Here is an 18,693-nt window from a genome sequence, read left to right on the forward strand (position 1 = left end):
CTTGGGGGAAGTTTTCTGAGGCCCAAGCCCTGGGCCCTGGGCCTGGGCTTGGGCTCTTTTAGACGGCTTGAGGACTTGACTTGTGAACCTGTTGCCATTGTATTTTGGCTTGTTTTTTATTTGTATTTTTAAGGATTCTTTTTAATCCTCAATTTTTGTTAAAACCTTAATAAATCCGGTTTGTACTTTGTACACTTTGACCCAAAACTCCTGGTCTCTCTCTCATTAAAGTATCTGCTTGGTCTTAGAGTGAGGTAAGAATACCCTTCCTTGGAAAAGGCTGACATTAGTTGATAATTTGGATTTAAATTGTTCAAGGGGAATATGTGGTAATATCACTGCTGTGATATTGAATATTTGACTCTGGCTGGTGATGTCACTGCTGTCACATTGATGTTTGACTCTGGCTGTGTTTGATATTACATTTGCATTGTTTTGATTGATATATTTGGTGATCAAGAGAGGGTGGGGTTAGGCACTTTGGGTTCTGAAGCTGCCCTAATTACCAGGGAGTCTCCCATTAACAGAGGGATTCTCCTTCAGGGGCAGTTTTGATACTGCTCTGGGGTTCTACCAGCCCACCTACTACACCATACACACCGTTTTGCTATCCTAAAGCGGTCGGACATCCGAGGCCAGAGTGCCTAAAATAAGGATACGACGGGCAGCGTGGTGTTAGAGGCCACGTTGTAAACTCCCCCCTAAGCAGATTATGTTGATCTTGCATGTAGATTCTGGGGGGTTTTGAAGTCCTAAAAAGATTGGACGGCCGTTCACTGGATCCTTATCAGTACCGGAGTTTGGTATAGGTATTAACAATTTTGTTAAAATCTTGCCAAGGGCGGCAAATTGGTCAGGGCCGGCCCTGCAAGTAGGCCGTCTGGTTCTGATAGCGATGGAGTAGCGGGAGAGGAAAAACAGACAGGAAAGACATTATCTGTTGGAGGAGATGGAGAGGACGACAAGGACTTGCTACGTGGAGGGGAGCCAACGGCAACCGGACAAATACATGAGGGAGGCCCGATACGTCACTCATCTGGAGGAGAGGACCAGGAGAAGTGCGATCACAGAGCCTGCCGAGGCTAAAAATGACTTTGATTTGTTGTTTAAATAGGGGGCCTACCAGCCAAGCCCGCCTTAACCTGCCATCAGCCCCAGGGCCTGATGGCAGGTTAAGGCGGGCTTGGCTCTGACCCCCCCACTTTCAAAACACTGACCAAAACACACCTCTTCAGACAGGCTTTTAATTTGTGAATTATGTTGTGATGCTGTTTTAATATTTTTTAATTGTATTATAATATGTGTTGCTGTTTTAATAATGTTGTATTCTATTTTATCTCATGTTATCACCACTGTAAAGCGTCTTTGAGCACCTGAAAAAGAGCTTTGAAATTAAATGTATTATTATTACTTATTTCCTCCACTGTATACTTTATTAATCCCAAATTGGGAAATTATTTTGTTAATAATATGTTTGGCTGTACAGTCATTTGCCTTAAGCCGTTTACACAGGACTAATCTGTCCGGAGGATTGGTTCTGCACATGTGTGATGAATTGACTGTGGGGCCGGCACAGTACGTTTTTAAACAGTCTTTAAACAGTCAATATGCACAAACAGTCAACTGAAAATATGTTCACTATAGCTTGGTAGCTTTGCACTGGTTGTGAGTCTGTGTATGCAATTATGTCACAACTCTCTTACCACCACCACAAACTGGTTTCTTTTGGGAAACCCTGACCGCTGACCCACCTCATCACCACTGGGTTCCAGACTTTCTGCAGGAACCTGGTAGACGAGCTGTGTAAAGAAGAGTGATCCTGTCTGTTCTCTTCTGCAATGACAACTATTCTGATAAGATAAGATACATTGTTGATCATTTGTTTGATTAAGCAGGTAGTAAATCCGATAAAAAGCCTTTTCCCACTGTAAAGATAACTTTAATTTTTTTTTTAATTAAATACATTGAGTATGACTTGCAACAAGAATAAGAATGAAATGTTACGAATATATATATAAATGGTTTACTAATTATCTTGTTTTTATTATTCGTAATGATCTCTGGTTCTGTTTAAGCTTTGTTTTTGCTCCTTCCATTCTAAATCTTTCCACAAGGTTGTGCATACGTACACAAACGTACTTGTATTTATTTAGGGATGTCCCGATCACCTTTTTTTGCTCCCGATCCGATTCCGATCATTTGATTTTGACAATTTGCCGATACCGATTTTTCCCGATCCGATCTTTATGCAATGCATTAAGAGAAAAAAAAGAAAAAAAGCATTAAAGTTGTCCCTTAAGGTTATTTTTTTATTTAAATTGGATATTCTATCCAACATGGATATAGCTTCTTTCTTTCACAGCAGCATTGGATCAGTTCAGTTGTGCAGCATTGGATCAAAACAAAATAAAGCTTATCAGTACTCGTTAGCTTACTGCTACAATTAGACACTGTGCCCTGCCCACTCTGTTGCCAGATTTGAGAGAAATAAGCAACCAGGTCTATGAAAACAAGCCCCAAAGAAGCAACACATACATGATGTTGTGTAATTTGAAACCAAAACTAAGGCCTCAGGATGACTTTAAGACTTGAACATGGTCATTTTTGTTTTGTAACATTGAATTAAAAAAAAAAAATAAAGTATTTAAAAAAAAAATATTTAAAGAAAAAAAAACCCGATCCCCGATTTTTTTCTCCCGATTCCGATCTTTTGAAAATCACGTGATCGGCTCCGATCCCCGATCGCGCGATCGGATCGGGACATCTCTAATATGTATTATTTTTTATTGTATGACATTCCGTTGTATTTAAATGTAGATGACAGTAAACTTGATGTCCTATTATAATTGAGCATCTATTTTATTTTTACTGATATTGCTAAGTTTCTGCTTGATTGAAATTAGACTGTCTCTGACCAATGATATGAAATATTCCAAAAAAATCCATGGCATTATGTTATGAATTCAAAATATCTTTATTAGGGGTCTGACTAAATTGATCAATCACAAATTGAAAGAAAAGACGGAAAGTAGGGCTACACGATATATTGTGTCATGATGATAATAGCGATATGCGCATGGACGCGTGGACGTGCGATTTAAAAAAAATATATATATTAATTTGGCAAATTAACTCAAACACGTCATGTTACAATTATTTTGCTGCTTGCTACAAAAGGAAAACTGTACTTGAGTGAGTGACATGCAGGCTCTGCATGCACAGCAATCACAATCAAACCTCCAAAGCAAACAGACCCGGTGATTAAAGGTAAAAACACTGAATAAAGTAGTTTCATGTGTTTCTCCAGGGCAGTTTGGCGCTGGTAACCGAGCTAGCTCAGCTTGTTGCTCTGATAACTTAAGATCCAGACGTCCGTGACTAAAATCCTTCATCCGGTTAAATATAGTTAAAAAGATACCAATTGTATAGCATTAAAGTTCAAGAAAGGATGGTTTTCGGGGAAAAAAACGGTCTTTTCTTCAATTCCTGTATGTTTTCATATCGCAATATATATCGCAGGGGGGGGGGAAATCGCAATGTCAGTTTTTTCCAATGTCGTGCAGCCCTAACGGCAAGGTATTTTGGTCCATTAAGTTCTTTAATAAACTGTTATCGTGCAATTGCATGCAATTGCACGATAACAGCAATACAGTGCAGATACTGTATTGCTTTAATTTCCTCCACCACTTTTCAATTGAAGAGACAAAAACAACAAATGTCATTTTCTCTAATAATTGGTTGTCTTACTGCCCCTACAAACATAACCACAGCGTGTGTCATGCATCCTTAAACAGACCAAACAAATCAATGGTGAAATGTTGTTCATATTTCCTTTGAATAGATAAGTTGTTACAGTCCTAGACTGTTTTGCTCAATGCTTTGCTAAAACAAAATGCCATCTGGGTTAGGTACCTCCAAACATTTTTTAGATCAAGTTAGGAAACTGTTATGTTTACAATTTGGTAACAATAATTCCAGCAGATTTCAAAGCTGGTTCCCAAGAAAATATTTAACTCCTCAGCATAATAATATAGCCCAATTCAGAATTTGATCCCTCTATTAATTGTAAGCTTTTGAGGTCAGGTCGATGGATTCACATGAGACCACACTGAACCTAGTGGGAGCCAAGAGGGAGTGTGGTTACATATGGCGATGAGAAGAATGTCTTGTCACTTGGTGGTCTAGGTTTTGAAACCCAACTACAGACATGTACACTGGGGATAGGGATTCTTTGTTGATGTGTCATTATGGGAGGAGATTTGAATGCAAGGCAATAAGAAAGGGATGGGAATGAAGGGAAGAAATGAATGCAACATGTATTTGTGGGTAAGACATTAACGTAAACAACAAGGAGTCAATCAAGCATGGCATGAGAAAGTGTTCTCTCCAAGAGAATAGATGTAAAAAAAAAAGCTTGTTCACAACAATCTTTGGTTGGAAACTAAAACTAGATGAAAAGAGTACTTGTCAAATATTTTTCCTCGCAATCTTTACAGACTTTCCATAAGCATAGGACATTGTAAACCTAATCTTGCTACTTGCCCATACATGTTTATAAAACCACTTTTGGATATAACATACTGCATTATCTTCAATTCCCTTTTGTATCCATTCCAAGTAGAAGTATTTTTCCAATTCTGCTTCATTTATTCTTAAAATAGCTTTTACATCAATGCCAAATGAGAAATGGAACTGAGAAAGAATGGCCTTGTAAAATCTGAAGTGAATGTAATGGACATAACATACATGTGAAAATGTATTAAGACGTGTGTGTGTGTGTGTGTGTGTGTGTGTGTGTGTGTGTGTGTGTGTGTGTGTGTGTGTGTGTGTGTGTGTGTGTGTGTGTGTGTGTGTTAAAGTCCGACCCCTTAAGTGCCCCAGCCCCTGCTTTTGCAGCTCCTGCAGGTTTGGTGGTGTTCACATACCGAAAGGTTACAGCCGTGTAATGAGAATGACATGCTAAGTGCAGCCTGTGATTCCTCCAGAAATCAGTTAAAGCAGCCCCAGGTCTGACAAAGAGCGGTTTGAGGTGAAGCGCAAACACTTTCAAAGTGTACCTGTGTAATTTCTCTCTGACAGACAAGGGGATTCTCAAAGGAACTGGGTCTTGATATTGCAGGCTTTGGGGCACCTGAAGGACAGTTCTAGATCTTTAGTATTTATGAGACCTTGAAATAATGACAGCAGTAAGTGCTGCCTTCTAGGGGCTCCGTCCTGCCCACAGTCCTTCCACATGTCCAACGCAACTGATTAATGGCTTCATTGGAAAATAAAACAGATTATGAATGGGCAGCCACAGCCAGAGGTGGGAGAAGTACTCAGGTCTTGTACTTGAGTAAAAGTAAAAGTACTCAGATCTTGTACTTGAGTAAAAGTAGAAGTACCAGAGTGTAGGAATACTCTGTTACAGTAAAAGTCTAGCATTCGTTGAGCGTTACTCAAGTAAAAGTAGAAAAGTATAGAGTGGTGCAGGGATGACGTATTTACCCGGAAGTAAGCTGCGCTCGGGTTCCCTCGACAAAAAAGGCAGAACAGGGGCAAACAAACAGGAGTGTTTACGTCTGCGGCGTAATGACGTACAACGTCCTCCACAACTTCTGTAGTCCTATTCAGCCACTTGGTAACAACCATCGTTTTTCAGAAACGTAAACTCTTCAAAAATCACCCTGCTGATGTATTTAATGTCGTAGAACAAAACGCGATCTGTCTCTCTTGTGTCAACCACGGACCATATTTCCAGCCATTTTCCAAAATCCTATGGAGAAATCCTATTGACTCTGAGACGAGGGAACCCGTAGTGGTAAAATGCTAACTCACTTCCGGGTTTTAGGACTCGTCACTGCACCACTCTATTAGCATCAAAATATAGTTAAAGTACCAAAAGTTAAAGTGCATTGTGCAGATTGGTCCATTTCAGAATAATATATATGATATGTTTTATAATTATTGATCATTAAATTGTTATCAAAGCTTGTAAAGGTGCAGCTAGTTTTATGATTTTAACTAGAGGTCAACTCTCTTATTTGTCATCTCCTCGATCCCCGCTCTCACTGGAAGTTGATTTTTGTGCACCATCTAAAGGAGCTTATGTGTGCCGGATTAGTGCCGGTGTTTTTGTTTGACTAAAAGGGACCGAGCTGGCTGCGTCATCACAAACGGACGTCCCTTAACGTGATGCTCAGAGGAAAGGACGTCCCATTGCTCTTAAAACTAATTTCCTTACTTCCTCTCTCTTCTCGTGGTTTCCTCATCATTAATCCAAATCTGAAAAGTAACTAAAGGTACTAAATAAATCTACTACACAAAGAAGTACACAAATTACCTCTGAATTGTAGTGGAGTACAAAGTAGCATAAAATAGAAATACTCAAGTACTGTAAATCAAAGTCTTTCCAAATTGTACTTAAGTACAGCACTTGAGTAAATGTACTTGGTTACATCCCACATCTGGCAACAGCATATCTGGATTAAAGCCATATACAGGCAGGAAGTCTTATCACTGCGAAGGGTGCACATTCCTCAAGTAAAAAGCTGGGTTATGTTCTTGAATGCTGCTGTAATCACGCTATCTCTCTGGTTTATTTACACAGACGCTGAGCCACAAGCCCAACAAATCACACATGTCATTAAAGTTGAATCACCAAACGCTGGCAATCGTTCAAGTCCCACAAGACATGTGTCTTGGCAGCCCCTCCAGCCACCGAGGTTGAGGAGGATCCCAATCTGCTGCCCAGGCTGGGGCTTGTCTTGTGTTCTTGCGCCACGTCTGCTCACATATGGTTCAAATAAGCACCCAAACTCAGCGCTCTGTATTTAATCAAAGTCAGCCCTGGGGTAGTTCATCTTACTTAGCTCTTCCTTTAAGCAGGGTCTCATTTTATTTTCTGCTATCTCTGAAAATCTTCTCTTTTGCTCCTGCAAAAAATATGAGGGATCTTTCTTTTAAGGACGTACTTTCAACCAATCCAAATTGAAGCTTCTATAGAAGCCATGCTTAATCTTCACCCAAAACATTCCCTTTGCTCTGTTCATCTTTGCGCAACTCCACCCAGAGTTCTAGGACAGACTGGTGTGGGGGGAAGCAGGGGAGAGAAATGCTGACAGATCACTGAAACAACAAGAAAAGGTGAATGGACGGCTAAGAAGAGATTGAGATAAGTGTGGAGGGATGTGGGTATAAGTAGGACACAGAATTTTAGCCGGTGAGGAGTTGAGTGAAAAGAACTGCTTTGAGCAAATAAACGCCCCCTTACTCCTTGTGGTTTGGACCAGATCTACATTTAGTGGGCTAAAGTATAAGACAGAAGAGCTTTTGGAACCAAGCCACAACCCTCGGTTGAGGCCTCCTTTACTGCTTGTTGATGGACGGTATCAGGGACGTGCACAGACATTTGGAGGGGCTATTGCTCTAAATTGGAAAAAGGGCCTCCCCCCGATAAAAAACATAAGACCTTTTGAAAATTGTCATTTGTTTTTAATGTAAAAGAAACCAAACGATTATTACATCAACTAAATTGAACAGTAATTCACATCTCATAACAAAATAAGCTAAGGCGACTACTTGCATTCGGTGACTTGATTTTAAAAATGAAAACCAGGGACATTTTTTGTTTTGCGGTCGGTATCTCATTAAAATGTCTAATGTTAGTAACTATTAAAGACAAAATGCGGAAAATTCTGTTCTAATGCAGTTTGACCAGACCATTGTAACTGCTGTGCAGTCCAGACATACTGATAAAATAGGGCTTCTAACTAATTACCTTAAATAAACTCACTAATTAATGAAATCAGTTCAATACGCATTATTCTTATTCTTATCATTCTTTATGAGTAAGGTACAATTACTTATTTATTTAGTATTCCATAACTTAGTAACAGAGATGGTCAAACTAAAGTGGTAGAGACATGGCAGGAATCCTACAATGAAGCGGGACATTGAAGTGTTCACCCGTGAGAGGGCGATCAAGAAAAGAGAGCGAGCGGCCCCGTTGAGGGAGTTTACAGATGAAAGGACAAAGAAAGACAGAAGCACAATAACAACAAGTAGGCTATATTTATGTGTTCTTTTGTAAATAACTGACGGTATCAAGAGGAAGTAAAGTCCCCTGGTTTGTCCCTTATACCCTAACTGCCATGAGACAACTCAAAAGCAAGTTTCCAAAATCCGACACTGAGGTGGTCTTAACGCACCGGCAGATGACAGCGCTGACAAAGTGTGTTTCCCGCAGCGAGACGCTACAATACTAATTGTGGGCTTATCATGTTAATTCGGCCACAACAGAAAAAAATAAAATAAACTCTCGCTCTCTCCAGAGGGGCAGGTCAGCCAAAAAGGCCAAACGGGCCGTTGCCCGGGCAACATTAGCCCGTACCTGTGCACGTCCATGGACGGTATCTTACTCAGTGATGTAGGAGGCTGATAATTACATTTGTATGACGTTTTTAAATGTATGCAGCAGGGGTGACGATGAAGACAAGACTAAAACAATATGTACAGTCCAGGTTTTCTTGTCTGCAATATAAATGGAACTTTAAACTTGCTATCATTTGAGTGTATTTACTGGACTGCCTGCAGGTCTGTAACCGACAAAGAAAATAAATGAAAAGGTCAGAGATTCAGCAACTGATAGTAGAGCTGAAGCTGTGTTTACTGTATGATGTATGGAACATGCCAGAGTGTGGATTTGTCTGGACAGGTACGGGGACATGGCTGTCATTCTCTGGAACATTCATCTCTGACACACCTGAGGTGTGTATTGGGTACTTAATTACAAAGGAAACAAAACAAGTGGGATGGTGTTAGTAATATTGGTAAACGATTTCATGTACATTCCTCAAACATATTTAACATTTCTCAATTTAAAGGGCTTCCAAGAGGAGCGCCCTTTGCCCTGGCCTTTGGCAATCCAGTAACGATCAGTGGAAGTATGATGGGGTTGTAGAGCGCAACAACTGTGGTTGAAGGGAGAGGTCTGAGCCTCTAATCTCATCATTGCAGCTTAAAGGAAAGCAGACAGGTTGAAATGGTTCTGATGCTTTGAGTTTCCCAGGGGACGGACAGCGTGGAGATCTTTTCTCAAGCTCCTGTTGCTGGTTAAAGTTACAGTGCTTTTCTACAGCTTAACCAGCAGCAGTGCACAACTACTTCAATGAATCTGCTATGTCTATTCAATTCATTGATAGCGTTTATATCTTACATGCTCTTGCATTTACTCCCAAAGTAAGTACTACACAGCGTTTACCTCTATTAAGCTTTAATTTGCTCATTTGCAGGTCAAAACAACTTGACTGAAACCAGGATATATTTATAAAACATATTAATAGTATATTGCTATCGGATTGGTTACAAGTCAAAAGTACAGTAATAGCGTGTCTACACCAGTGTTTTAAGAAGTACCCAGATAATTTAATTAAGTAAAAGTACAAATACTTTGGACTTAAATTACTCCATTACATGTCAAAGTTCTGATTTCAAAATGTTTCTTAAGTAAAAGTACAAAGGTGTTAGCATCAAAATATACTTAAAGTACCAAAAGTACATTTGCTCATTCTGCACATTGGCCCATTTCAGAATAATATAAAGTACACAAGTATAACAAGCTAAATGTACTTCGAGTATCAAAACGAAAGTACTCATTATGCAGAATGGATCTGTATACATTATATTATTATGGTTATTATATGATCCTGTTTTTATACATATTCATTTTAGTATTGTAATTCAGCAATGTAAACAAAATGTAGATATGTGAACTACTGTGGAGAGTACTAGTACAATACTGTATTATGCCATATCAGCATATCAGGTATTTTATATGGACAATGTAGTGGAGTAAAAAGTTCAACATTTGCCTCTGAAATGTAGCAGAGTAGAAGTTTAAAGTAGCGATAAATGAACATACCTAAATAAAGTACAAATGTGTCAAAAGGTACTCAAGTACAATACTTGAGTAAATGTCACTTTTCATCAGTGGTCAACAATAAATGCTACTGTTCAACACTTCAGAGGAATGTGCATGTTGAAGGCAGCAGTAGATAGTGGTTAAGTTGCAGAAAAGTCAAAAGAATGTGTTTGTATCACATCAAAACTTCTGTCAACTTACTCTCTCCACTCGTGATCTAGTGCTTATATTTAACCTGTTGCAAACAATTCATAGCCATTATTTAGTTCACACTAAAACTAAAGCCCAACAGTGAACACAGGTTGTCCCGCCTTCTCCCGTTGGAACGTTAGTTTACATGTGGGACAGCTGAAAGGCTTACCATTTGGTTTTGACCCTGCTGAATCTTGAACATATGCAGTCATTTATGTGGCAAGATATGAATCTGTCTATTTGGTTGACAGTTAACAAAAACAGTGTGAGTAGCGAGTTTATTTATGATTTATTAATAATAATAAGATGGCGGCGCAGACAGCAGCAGCGGCCCCTAGCTCTCCCGAGTCTTTAGCGTTTTCAAGTGTTTTTAACGTTTGTTCGTCTAGTTCGTGTAGTTCACCATCCATGCAGGAATACAGGCTTGTAAACATTATCTACTGTGTCCACATGGATATTAGCCCAGTCCTGCAGCAGGGTATAGAGCAGTGGAACCAGGAGGTGGCTATAATTTTCTCATTATTTTCTGTACACTGTATATGTTAACCATGCCGCCCTCTGATATCTCCTTCCAGCTTCCTGCTGCCGCCACTAAATCCCCAAGTGGTTGCTAAGGCAACAATACTACTCCTCCATTTGGAAACACTACAAATTAATTAGAGGAAGGGGATTTCCATGTGAGCCCCCACTGACAGGATCAAGACTGAACCCATAATCACGCTCTGAGTTTTGGAGCTACAGTTATAATAATGTATACAGCTGCTGTAAGCACAGAGCACCATGGATTCATTCTGTAATGCTACTTGCTACATATTGAGCCTCGTTTTCCCCCCCTATATTTGTGTACATTCTGTAACATTTTTTTCCCCATTAAATGAAGTGTAACGAGCTATTAGTGGCTTTTGCCCAGCCTTTCAGTTGCTGGAATCTTGGCATGCAGTGACATCACTAAAGATGAATGTGACTGAGCAATTAGACAGGTTGTTAACAAGCAGCAGTTAAACAGGATTATTTACACCAATCAAGAGGTTAAACTGAAACTGAGCACACCTGTAAAGCACTGTTAATGTTTGTGTGCAAAACTGTGTAAATACGACCTGGATAAGTATGATTACCTTTTAACAACCATTGTAATTTTGCCTTTGTTTTTCTCTTCGCAATAACTCTGCCTCACCTGGCTTCTGTTCCTGAGCTGTCTGACTGCTTGGTTCTCGCCTCGTCGGACTTCTATTGACAAGTTCAGTACATTCCAGTACCTTGGCATTAACGCAGTGTTTAAGGGTAGAGGAAATACAGAATTAAATGTAATATTGGGTTTACTAAGCTTTAGGAAGAACTAGTTGCAACACAGAACGAAGGCCACATATCTGAAGAGTGAAGCTGAATCATGCTCCCTCTGCATGGGGCGGCTGTGGGTCAGGAGGTATTCCACTTATCGGAAGAAATGTGCTTCTATCCACTCTTCCAGTTTGCATTTCAAAATGTCCTTGGGCAGGTTACTGAACCCCACATTGTTCCCAGAGGCACGGCCATTGGTCAGTTTGTGACTGAGCATTAGATTAGATCCTCATGAGCCGCCCAGCCATCAGTGTGAATGTGTGGGAGGGGCGGTGCATGTGGGCATGTAGTGTATTACATTACATTACATGTCACTTGTTAGACACTTTACACAAAGTGACTTACATACATTCAATACTGTGGGCAATCACCACAGGAGCAATTTGGAGTGGAGTTTCTTGAACCAGTGCCCCCCTGATACAAAGATCAGACTAGAAAGCCGTAATATAAGTCCCTTCACCGTTTGCCAAGTAGGCAAACAAGCACAGAAAGTCACCTGGATTTATTTGTGTGGCCTTTTTATAAATACCTGCCTCCTGACAGGAGATGATAAACCAATGAACCAATTACTTTCTGTTGGTGACCTCCAGTTACCCTAAAACCCTTCTCTGTGTGGCATGTTGAATTATGTTTGCATTTCCAATAAGCAGAATTCCAGCTTTTCGGCCGTGAAGAGCAGTTTTAAATGGATTACAAGATAAGAGAGAGACAGACTGTGTGTGACATAGCTCAGCAGACGGTTGATGAATCCTTCACATTTGTTAAGGATAAAGAACCTGTTCTAACTTTGGAGATGTTAATACAAGAGGAGACAGTCATAGCTTATAATTTGTGATACTTAGTTATTCCCAAGTGTAAATCCTGCTCAAATGGGAAAATTGTCAAATTATCAAACCCAAAATAACTGATGACAGACAAACTGTTCCAAGATATTTGGATGCGTTGTCTATTCCTGATTCTCATAAGACTTAATTAACACCTTTAGCAAACTCAGAAGAACTCTTTAAACTCACTTTGGGTTCAAAATCAAAATCAAATTATAATCTTCAACACGTTTAAGGACCTTATTAGGGAGCCACTGTACCTGCCGGTCATGAGCTGGCTCCGGGACGGGCTACAGAGCGGCTGCACGTAGTAGTTCTCCAGTTTGACCCCCTGCGCTGCCAGCCGGTCCAAAGTCGGCGTTTTGATCTCGGAGCCGTGGTACCCCACATCCCGGAAGCCCTGGTCATCCACCAGGATGAAGATGATGTGCGGCGGGGAGCTCGGCTTCTCAAACTCCTTCTCCCGGTTGCGCAGGTCGGCGTTCCAGTTATCCCACGACATCTGAACGCTCCACGTCTGAGAAACGATGAAGCTGAGAAACAGGGTGACGGGGACCCACAGCAGGAACATGATTCAGATAGATCCAGATCCACAGCTCCAGGCACGGTTACTGTCGGGCAGTGGGACGGTGTGTCCGAGTGGGAACGTGTTGCACATTTTCAGGGGGGGGCAGCACCGCTTGGTAATCGGGTCTGCATCTTGTTCAGTGTTCAGTCCTCCTCTCCAAACCATAGACTGTATGAGGCTCCAACACTGACAGCGGTGTGTGGGGCGGCAGAGGTTACAGCTCTGTGGATGAACCCCCGGGGAGCCCAACACTCTGCATGGTGCAAACAAGTTCCCAAACTGTATGTACAGAGGATGAGATATCGCCCCTCCGACTCAATAAGTTGTTGTCAAAAGACGCGCAGAACTTCCAAAGAACGAGCAGACCATGAAGCGGCTTGTGCGGTGCGTTCACGGCAGATCGTGTCCTCCGTCCTGTCCCTGCTGGGCGGAGAGCGGAGAACCTGTGAGGAGTTCAGGCTCACCCTGGATGTGTTTCAAGAGGAGGCTGGTCAATGTGGACGGCCTGCAGCAGGCTACACTTTGATGCGTTCACGAGCCGCTCGGAAAGCTCGACACCCACGGTTTAGTGGGGGGTAACGCTGCACATTTCATTTTCCAATGTATATTTTGTTATTCAGCATATCTTTTCTCTTCTGTACATCCATGAAAAATCACATTTGTTTATCAGAATTAGAAACAGGTTTATTGCTTAGTAAGTTTACACATAGGCCTACAATGAATTTTCCTTGGTGTATTTGGCACATACATAAACAGTCAAAAAAGATTAATTGAAAGAAAAAACACCATAAACTAAACAATTGTAAAAAATGTAAAACTATTTTAGCATAAAAATGTAGGGATATATATGTGAAAAATATATACACTACGTAAAGTATAATAAGACAAAAATATTAATAAAATAGGTACAGAAATAAAAAAAAATAAAAGAGCAGGGGAGATATATTTCACATCCTCCCTGGTGAAAGGAAGGTACACTGAGTGACATGTAGAGGTAAGGCTGCAAGAACGACCATTGTGCAAACTGTATTTCATTTACTTATTTATGAGGGCAACAGACACTAATCAACACTGTCGTAAATGCACTAGTGTTAGTATTCATTTCAACTGCAGTCCTATGTTGAGACTTTTTGAAACCAGCGATGACACCACACAGAAAGTAAAAAGCATTGTCAAGACACAAGCCATAAAGAGACGCAGGAAACAGATCAGCTGTGTATTACATTCACATTGTACACTTTACAGTTCATTTAGCCATGCCATCGAGCAACACCAACCAACAAGAAAACTGCCAAGCAATATTTATTTTTTTGCACATGCAGAGCAGCAATAGGAAATGTCTGAATGTAGCAATCGCAGATGGAGATCTTGTTAAACATTTTAAAAGATGGAGTTACAAGGCAGTAAAATCCTGAATTGTCACTATGAACACATGAGCCATGCAGCACAGACCTGAAAAACTCAGTAATAAAAGATTAGACCAAATTGTAATAAAGTGCAAGTCAGTACTCATATATACCATGTGCGTGCAAAGCAACAACAAGATACAGAAACATGCTGCTTATTAAAAAAAATAACCACAACATTAGCCAGAGGTGGGAGAAGTACTCAGATGTTGTACTTGAGTAAAGGTAGAAGTACCAGAGTGTAGGAATACTTTGTTACAAGTAAAAGTCCTGCATTCCAAAAGTTACTCAAGTAAAAGTAGAAGTACTCAGATGTTGTACTTGAGTAAAAGTAGAAGTACTCAGATCTTGTACTTAGGTAAAAGTAGAATTATCAGAGTGTAGGAATACTCTGTTACAAGTAAACGTATTGCATTCCAAAAGTTACTCAAGTAAAAGTAAAAAAGTATTAGCATCAAAATATAGTTAAAAGGTAAAAGTAGTCATTGTGCAGATTGGTCCATTTCAGAATAATATATATTATATGTTATTGTATGTATATATATATATGTATGTAATGATTGATCATTAAAGTGTTCTCAAAGCTGGTAAAGGTGCAGCTAGTTTGAATGACTTTGTATACTGCATGGTAGCTTGTGAATTTACTCTAGGTGGAACTAAAGTCTGATTTAAGAGTTGATTATATTTCACATCATTCATCCAGATCTGTAAAGGTAATACATATATGTAGTGGAGTAAAAGTACACTATTTACCTCTGAATTGTAGTGGTACAAAGTAGGGAAAATGGAAATACTCAAGTAAAGGACTACTTAGTTACTTCCTGGAACATTAGCACAACATAACAACTGTTTCCAGGGAACTGTGAGCAGTGATGCACACTTGTTGTTGCCATGTCTTTTGGTTCATGATGAGTAAAGTTGTTTTGTCATTATTGTTGGTGAATTAGCTCAAATGTAGTTTACTTTTGGGTTTATTCATTCATTGTGATCACATTGATTAACATATTATTGAAGACATCTATTGTTAACCTGCCGTTAAGCTTTTGATTATTACTCTCCTGCCAATTCTAATAATCTGACAAAAAGCACACAGTTCTTTGTTTTACAGGGTTAAGCAATAGGGTTATTGTTCCTTCAAATGTCACCAAGTTCTGGAAGTAATAAGTAGCACTTCCAGAACCTACATTAGAAGCAGAAAAGGTGGATGATCGGGGAACATAGAGGTTGTAACCTGTTAGTAGTCTTTCGCAAAACAGGTGACATGTTTGCAGGTACGCGTGTAGTTTGTGTACAAATATTGAACATCTTAAAAAGTAAATGTAGCCTTACAGCATGAACAGGTTGATCAGGATAAAGGTGTTTGTTGATTAAAGCTGATCTAGCAGCAGCCTCTCCTTGGTGCTGCTCCATAACTGCCAATATTAGCATGATGCTGCTGGGCTGCCATAAAGAGGCCTGCTGTGAGCCACTGAATCAGGCAGGAGGTGTCCGGGGCCTGGGGGCCTGTACAGTGTACCTCTGAAAGACCCCTCACATGCTAGGAATATGAAGCTTCTGGAAATGCATGCTTGCACAACACACATGAACAAACAGCTGTAAAACCAGTGGTATTGACACTTGAATAAATGTTCCGCTTGACAAAGTTTACAGATTGGAGCGTCCAGAGCAGGGGTCTCCAACCTTTTTTAGGATGAGAGCTACTTTCAATAAATAAAACAAGTCATGGGCTACTTTTACTCCTCTTTTTTTTGTTGCACTTTATATATTTAGCACATTTTAACATTATTATATGCTTACCTTTAACCTTTGTGTGCTGTTTGGGTCATGTGGGACCCTTTTCAGTGTTTACTAAAAGAACATTTATGCAATTAAATTATTTTAACCTGCTTTATTTGGGGGTGGACCTCACATCCTCTAGGGGGGTCCGGGGACATACTCCCCCGGGATTATTTTTTTTAAAATGTTGAAGTTAAATGCATCAATCTGGTGCACTTTGAACACAACATGAATGGATACAGCTCTCAACACTCAGATGAAAGGGAGCTGTATACTTTTCAATAATCCAAAAATCTTTAGAATATGATCACAACCAATAACACATCCTTTAAACTTGTTTATTCTTATCTTATGTTACCTATAGCATTCTTTCTTCTTATTTATGCATATTTTACTAATCACTCCCCTTTTAAACTGTTTTTTTTTTTTTTTTTACTGTCCTATAATGATTTCTTACTTTATCTTTTACAACTATATTAAATAGACGAAGGTGTGCATTGTAAATATTTGTTTACAGAGATGACCAAATAATTTCAGAAACACTGAGATAACTTAGACTATTATAACTATCCAAAACACTCGGAGAGTCCTTTACCTCACTGAGCTGTAGTTATCAGCCTCTCAGTCTTACAGGAGAGAGCTCTCCCTCTCCTTGTTGTAAAAACAGCTTCTAATATCTGTTAGCTCTGAGCTATCACCAGATGCTAACAACAAAAATCCCCGTAACTGGTCTCCCTCTAGCTCTCTCGCTCTCGCTCTCTCACTCGCTCACAGAGGAGGATGTGTGCTCCTCCGTGGCGATGATGGCTTGCGTTAAAAATAAATAAATAATAAACATATTTGTAAAGTGGGGGGGACACAAACAGGATTTTGAAAAGTGGGGGGGGACATGTCCCCCCTGTCCCCAGTGGATATTACGCCATACGTGTGTGTGCAGTTTTAACATTAACAAGTGCAAGTTGCAACACACACACAGTAAAACTCTGCCCCTCATGTTGTATCGTTTTGTATAGGCTGGCATGACTAGGCTGTGTTCAATGGGGCTGATGTGCTTAGATTCTGCCGGAAGGAAACTCATGGTCAAACTCCTTATGAAGCGGTGAGGTGCCGCTCCACATTGCTTTTCTTCCCGACTGCAACGCTGGTCCCGCAAGTCAAGCAAGTCAAGCAAGAACGTGATTGGTTGATATTCATTGTGGGGGGTGGGGGGAGGAGGGGTGTTAGATAGATATAGAGTTGTAGGTAGAGTTCGCTATGATTGAGGTTTCGTTTATGCATAGGGTAGATCATTTTAATTAAATTTCCTTTTTTTTGTGTGTATTTTTTTTATTTTGGATTTGCTTGGCGAGCTACTTATTGAGGGCTCGCAAGCTACCGGTACCTCGCGATCGACGTGTTGGAGACCCCTTGCCCAGAGCAAACAGCAAGAAGAGAGCCTCCAGCATGTCTACGAATGTAACCAGAATGAGCATACATTTCTGAATCATTGCAGAGAATGTTGGAATGAAATGTGCTCAGTTCCTCCTACTTTGAAGTAACAGTAATAGATTCAAATCCAATTTACTAAATGGCATTGTAAGGAGACATAAAAGCCCTTAGTCATGCTATGTCAGGGTTGAGGATGTCTTCCAGAAACAATTCCGCTCACTCCAAAAAGTGACCTCAAGCTTTCTAACATCCTTAAGGAGCAGAATGATCTCATCCGAGTCACCGCTCACCGGGCCAGCCGCTGTATTACCGGAAGTGAGTAGCAGGGCAGGGACTGTGTGTTTGCCGTCAACCATTAAAATTAGTTTAGGCTAAACCGATGCCAGGCCCGATGTTTCCGAGAAATCCTTTTTTTTTTATGGTTGCATAAAACAGCGGGAAAGTGCCCACACAGACTGCTGCCAAATCACCCCTCCCCCCACTCCCCTCCACCCACGCCTGACACATACTGGCAGCAGACTTTTCCGAGGTAATATTCTGGCCTCTTGGTACATGCCTGATACCTATTATGCAGTGTTGTGCTTTTTGTTGGAAAGCTTTTGGTAGGGATGGTGGTGGGGAGAGTCTTATTAAATTCCACACATAATTGTTTAGAAGGAATGCCTTTAAGGCTAAGTTACACCGTCTTAGGTTACTGCAGTGGGAGGACAAAGACTGCAAAGACTTAGTCAGTTCTGCAGTTTAGAGGATTTTTGGAAAATTGTGCATAAATCAATGTAGCCTACTGTAAAGACTAGTTTACTCCACAGGCAGATAATCCACTGAGGCTGAAATTGAGCAGCCACGTTATATTTATAATCTGTATGATTCGGAAGGAATTGCTGCAGGAGGAATAGAGTGGTATAGTGATACATTGATAATGTATTTGTGTAGGCATATGGGCTCCCTAAAATAAAAGCTAAATTATGTTTTGCCTGGGCCCACCCACTCATTCATCAAAATTGACTTGGAGAAAATATAGTTTACCACACTTTTTATTTTTGATTATAAAAAATAAATTCGAAATTATGAGATAAAAAGTCATAATAATGAGATAAAAAGTCATAATTATGAGATAAAAAAAGTCGAAATTATGAGATAAAAAGTCATAATTATGAGATAAGAAGTGCGTATGCGCTGCAGTGGCGCTGTCTTCAAAGGTCCCTTAATCACGGTTATGGCTAGAAAGGATCCGTCTTGTGTAAATATGAGGTCACGTTC

General features: G+C 40.2%; 1 protein-coding gene across 1 annotated transcript in view; it reads right to left on the reverse strand.

Moving 5' to 3' along the window:
- Positions 1-14,645, reverse strand: part of arsj (arylsulfatase family, member J) — a 34,128-nt gene extending 19,483 nt beyond the window's left edge. Inside the window, exon 1 of the mRNA XM_079669788.1 lies at positions 12,516-14,645. Coding sequence (XP_079525914.1) covers positions 12,516-12,826 — 311 coding nt within the window. The 5' untranslated portion in view covers positions 12,827-14,645. The remainder of the gene's footprint in view (positions 1-12,515) is intronic.
- Between the last annotated feature and the right edge of the window lie 4,048 nt (positions 14,646-18,693).

The sequence above is a fragment of the Notothenia rossii genome (assembly GCF_949606895.1).
Source record: "Notothenia rossii genome assembly, chromosome: 3".
Taxonomy (NCBI): Eukaryota; Metazoa; Chordata; class Actinopteri; order Perciformes; family Nototheniidae; genus Notothenia; species Notothenia rossii.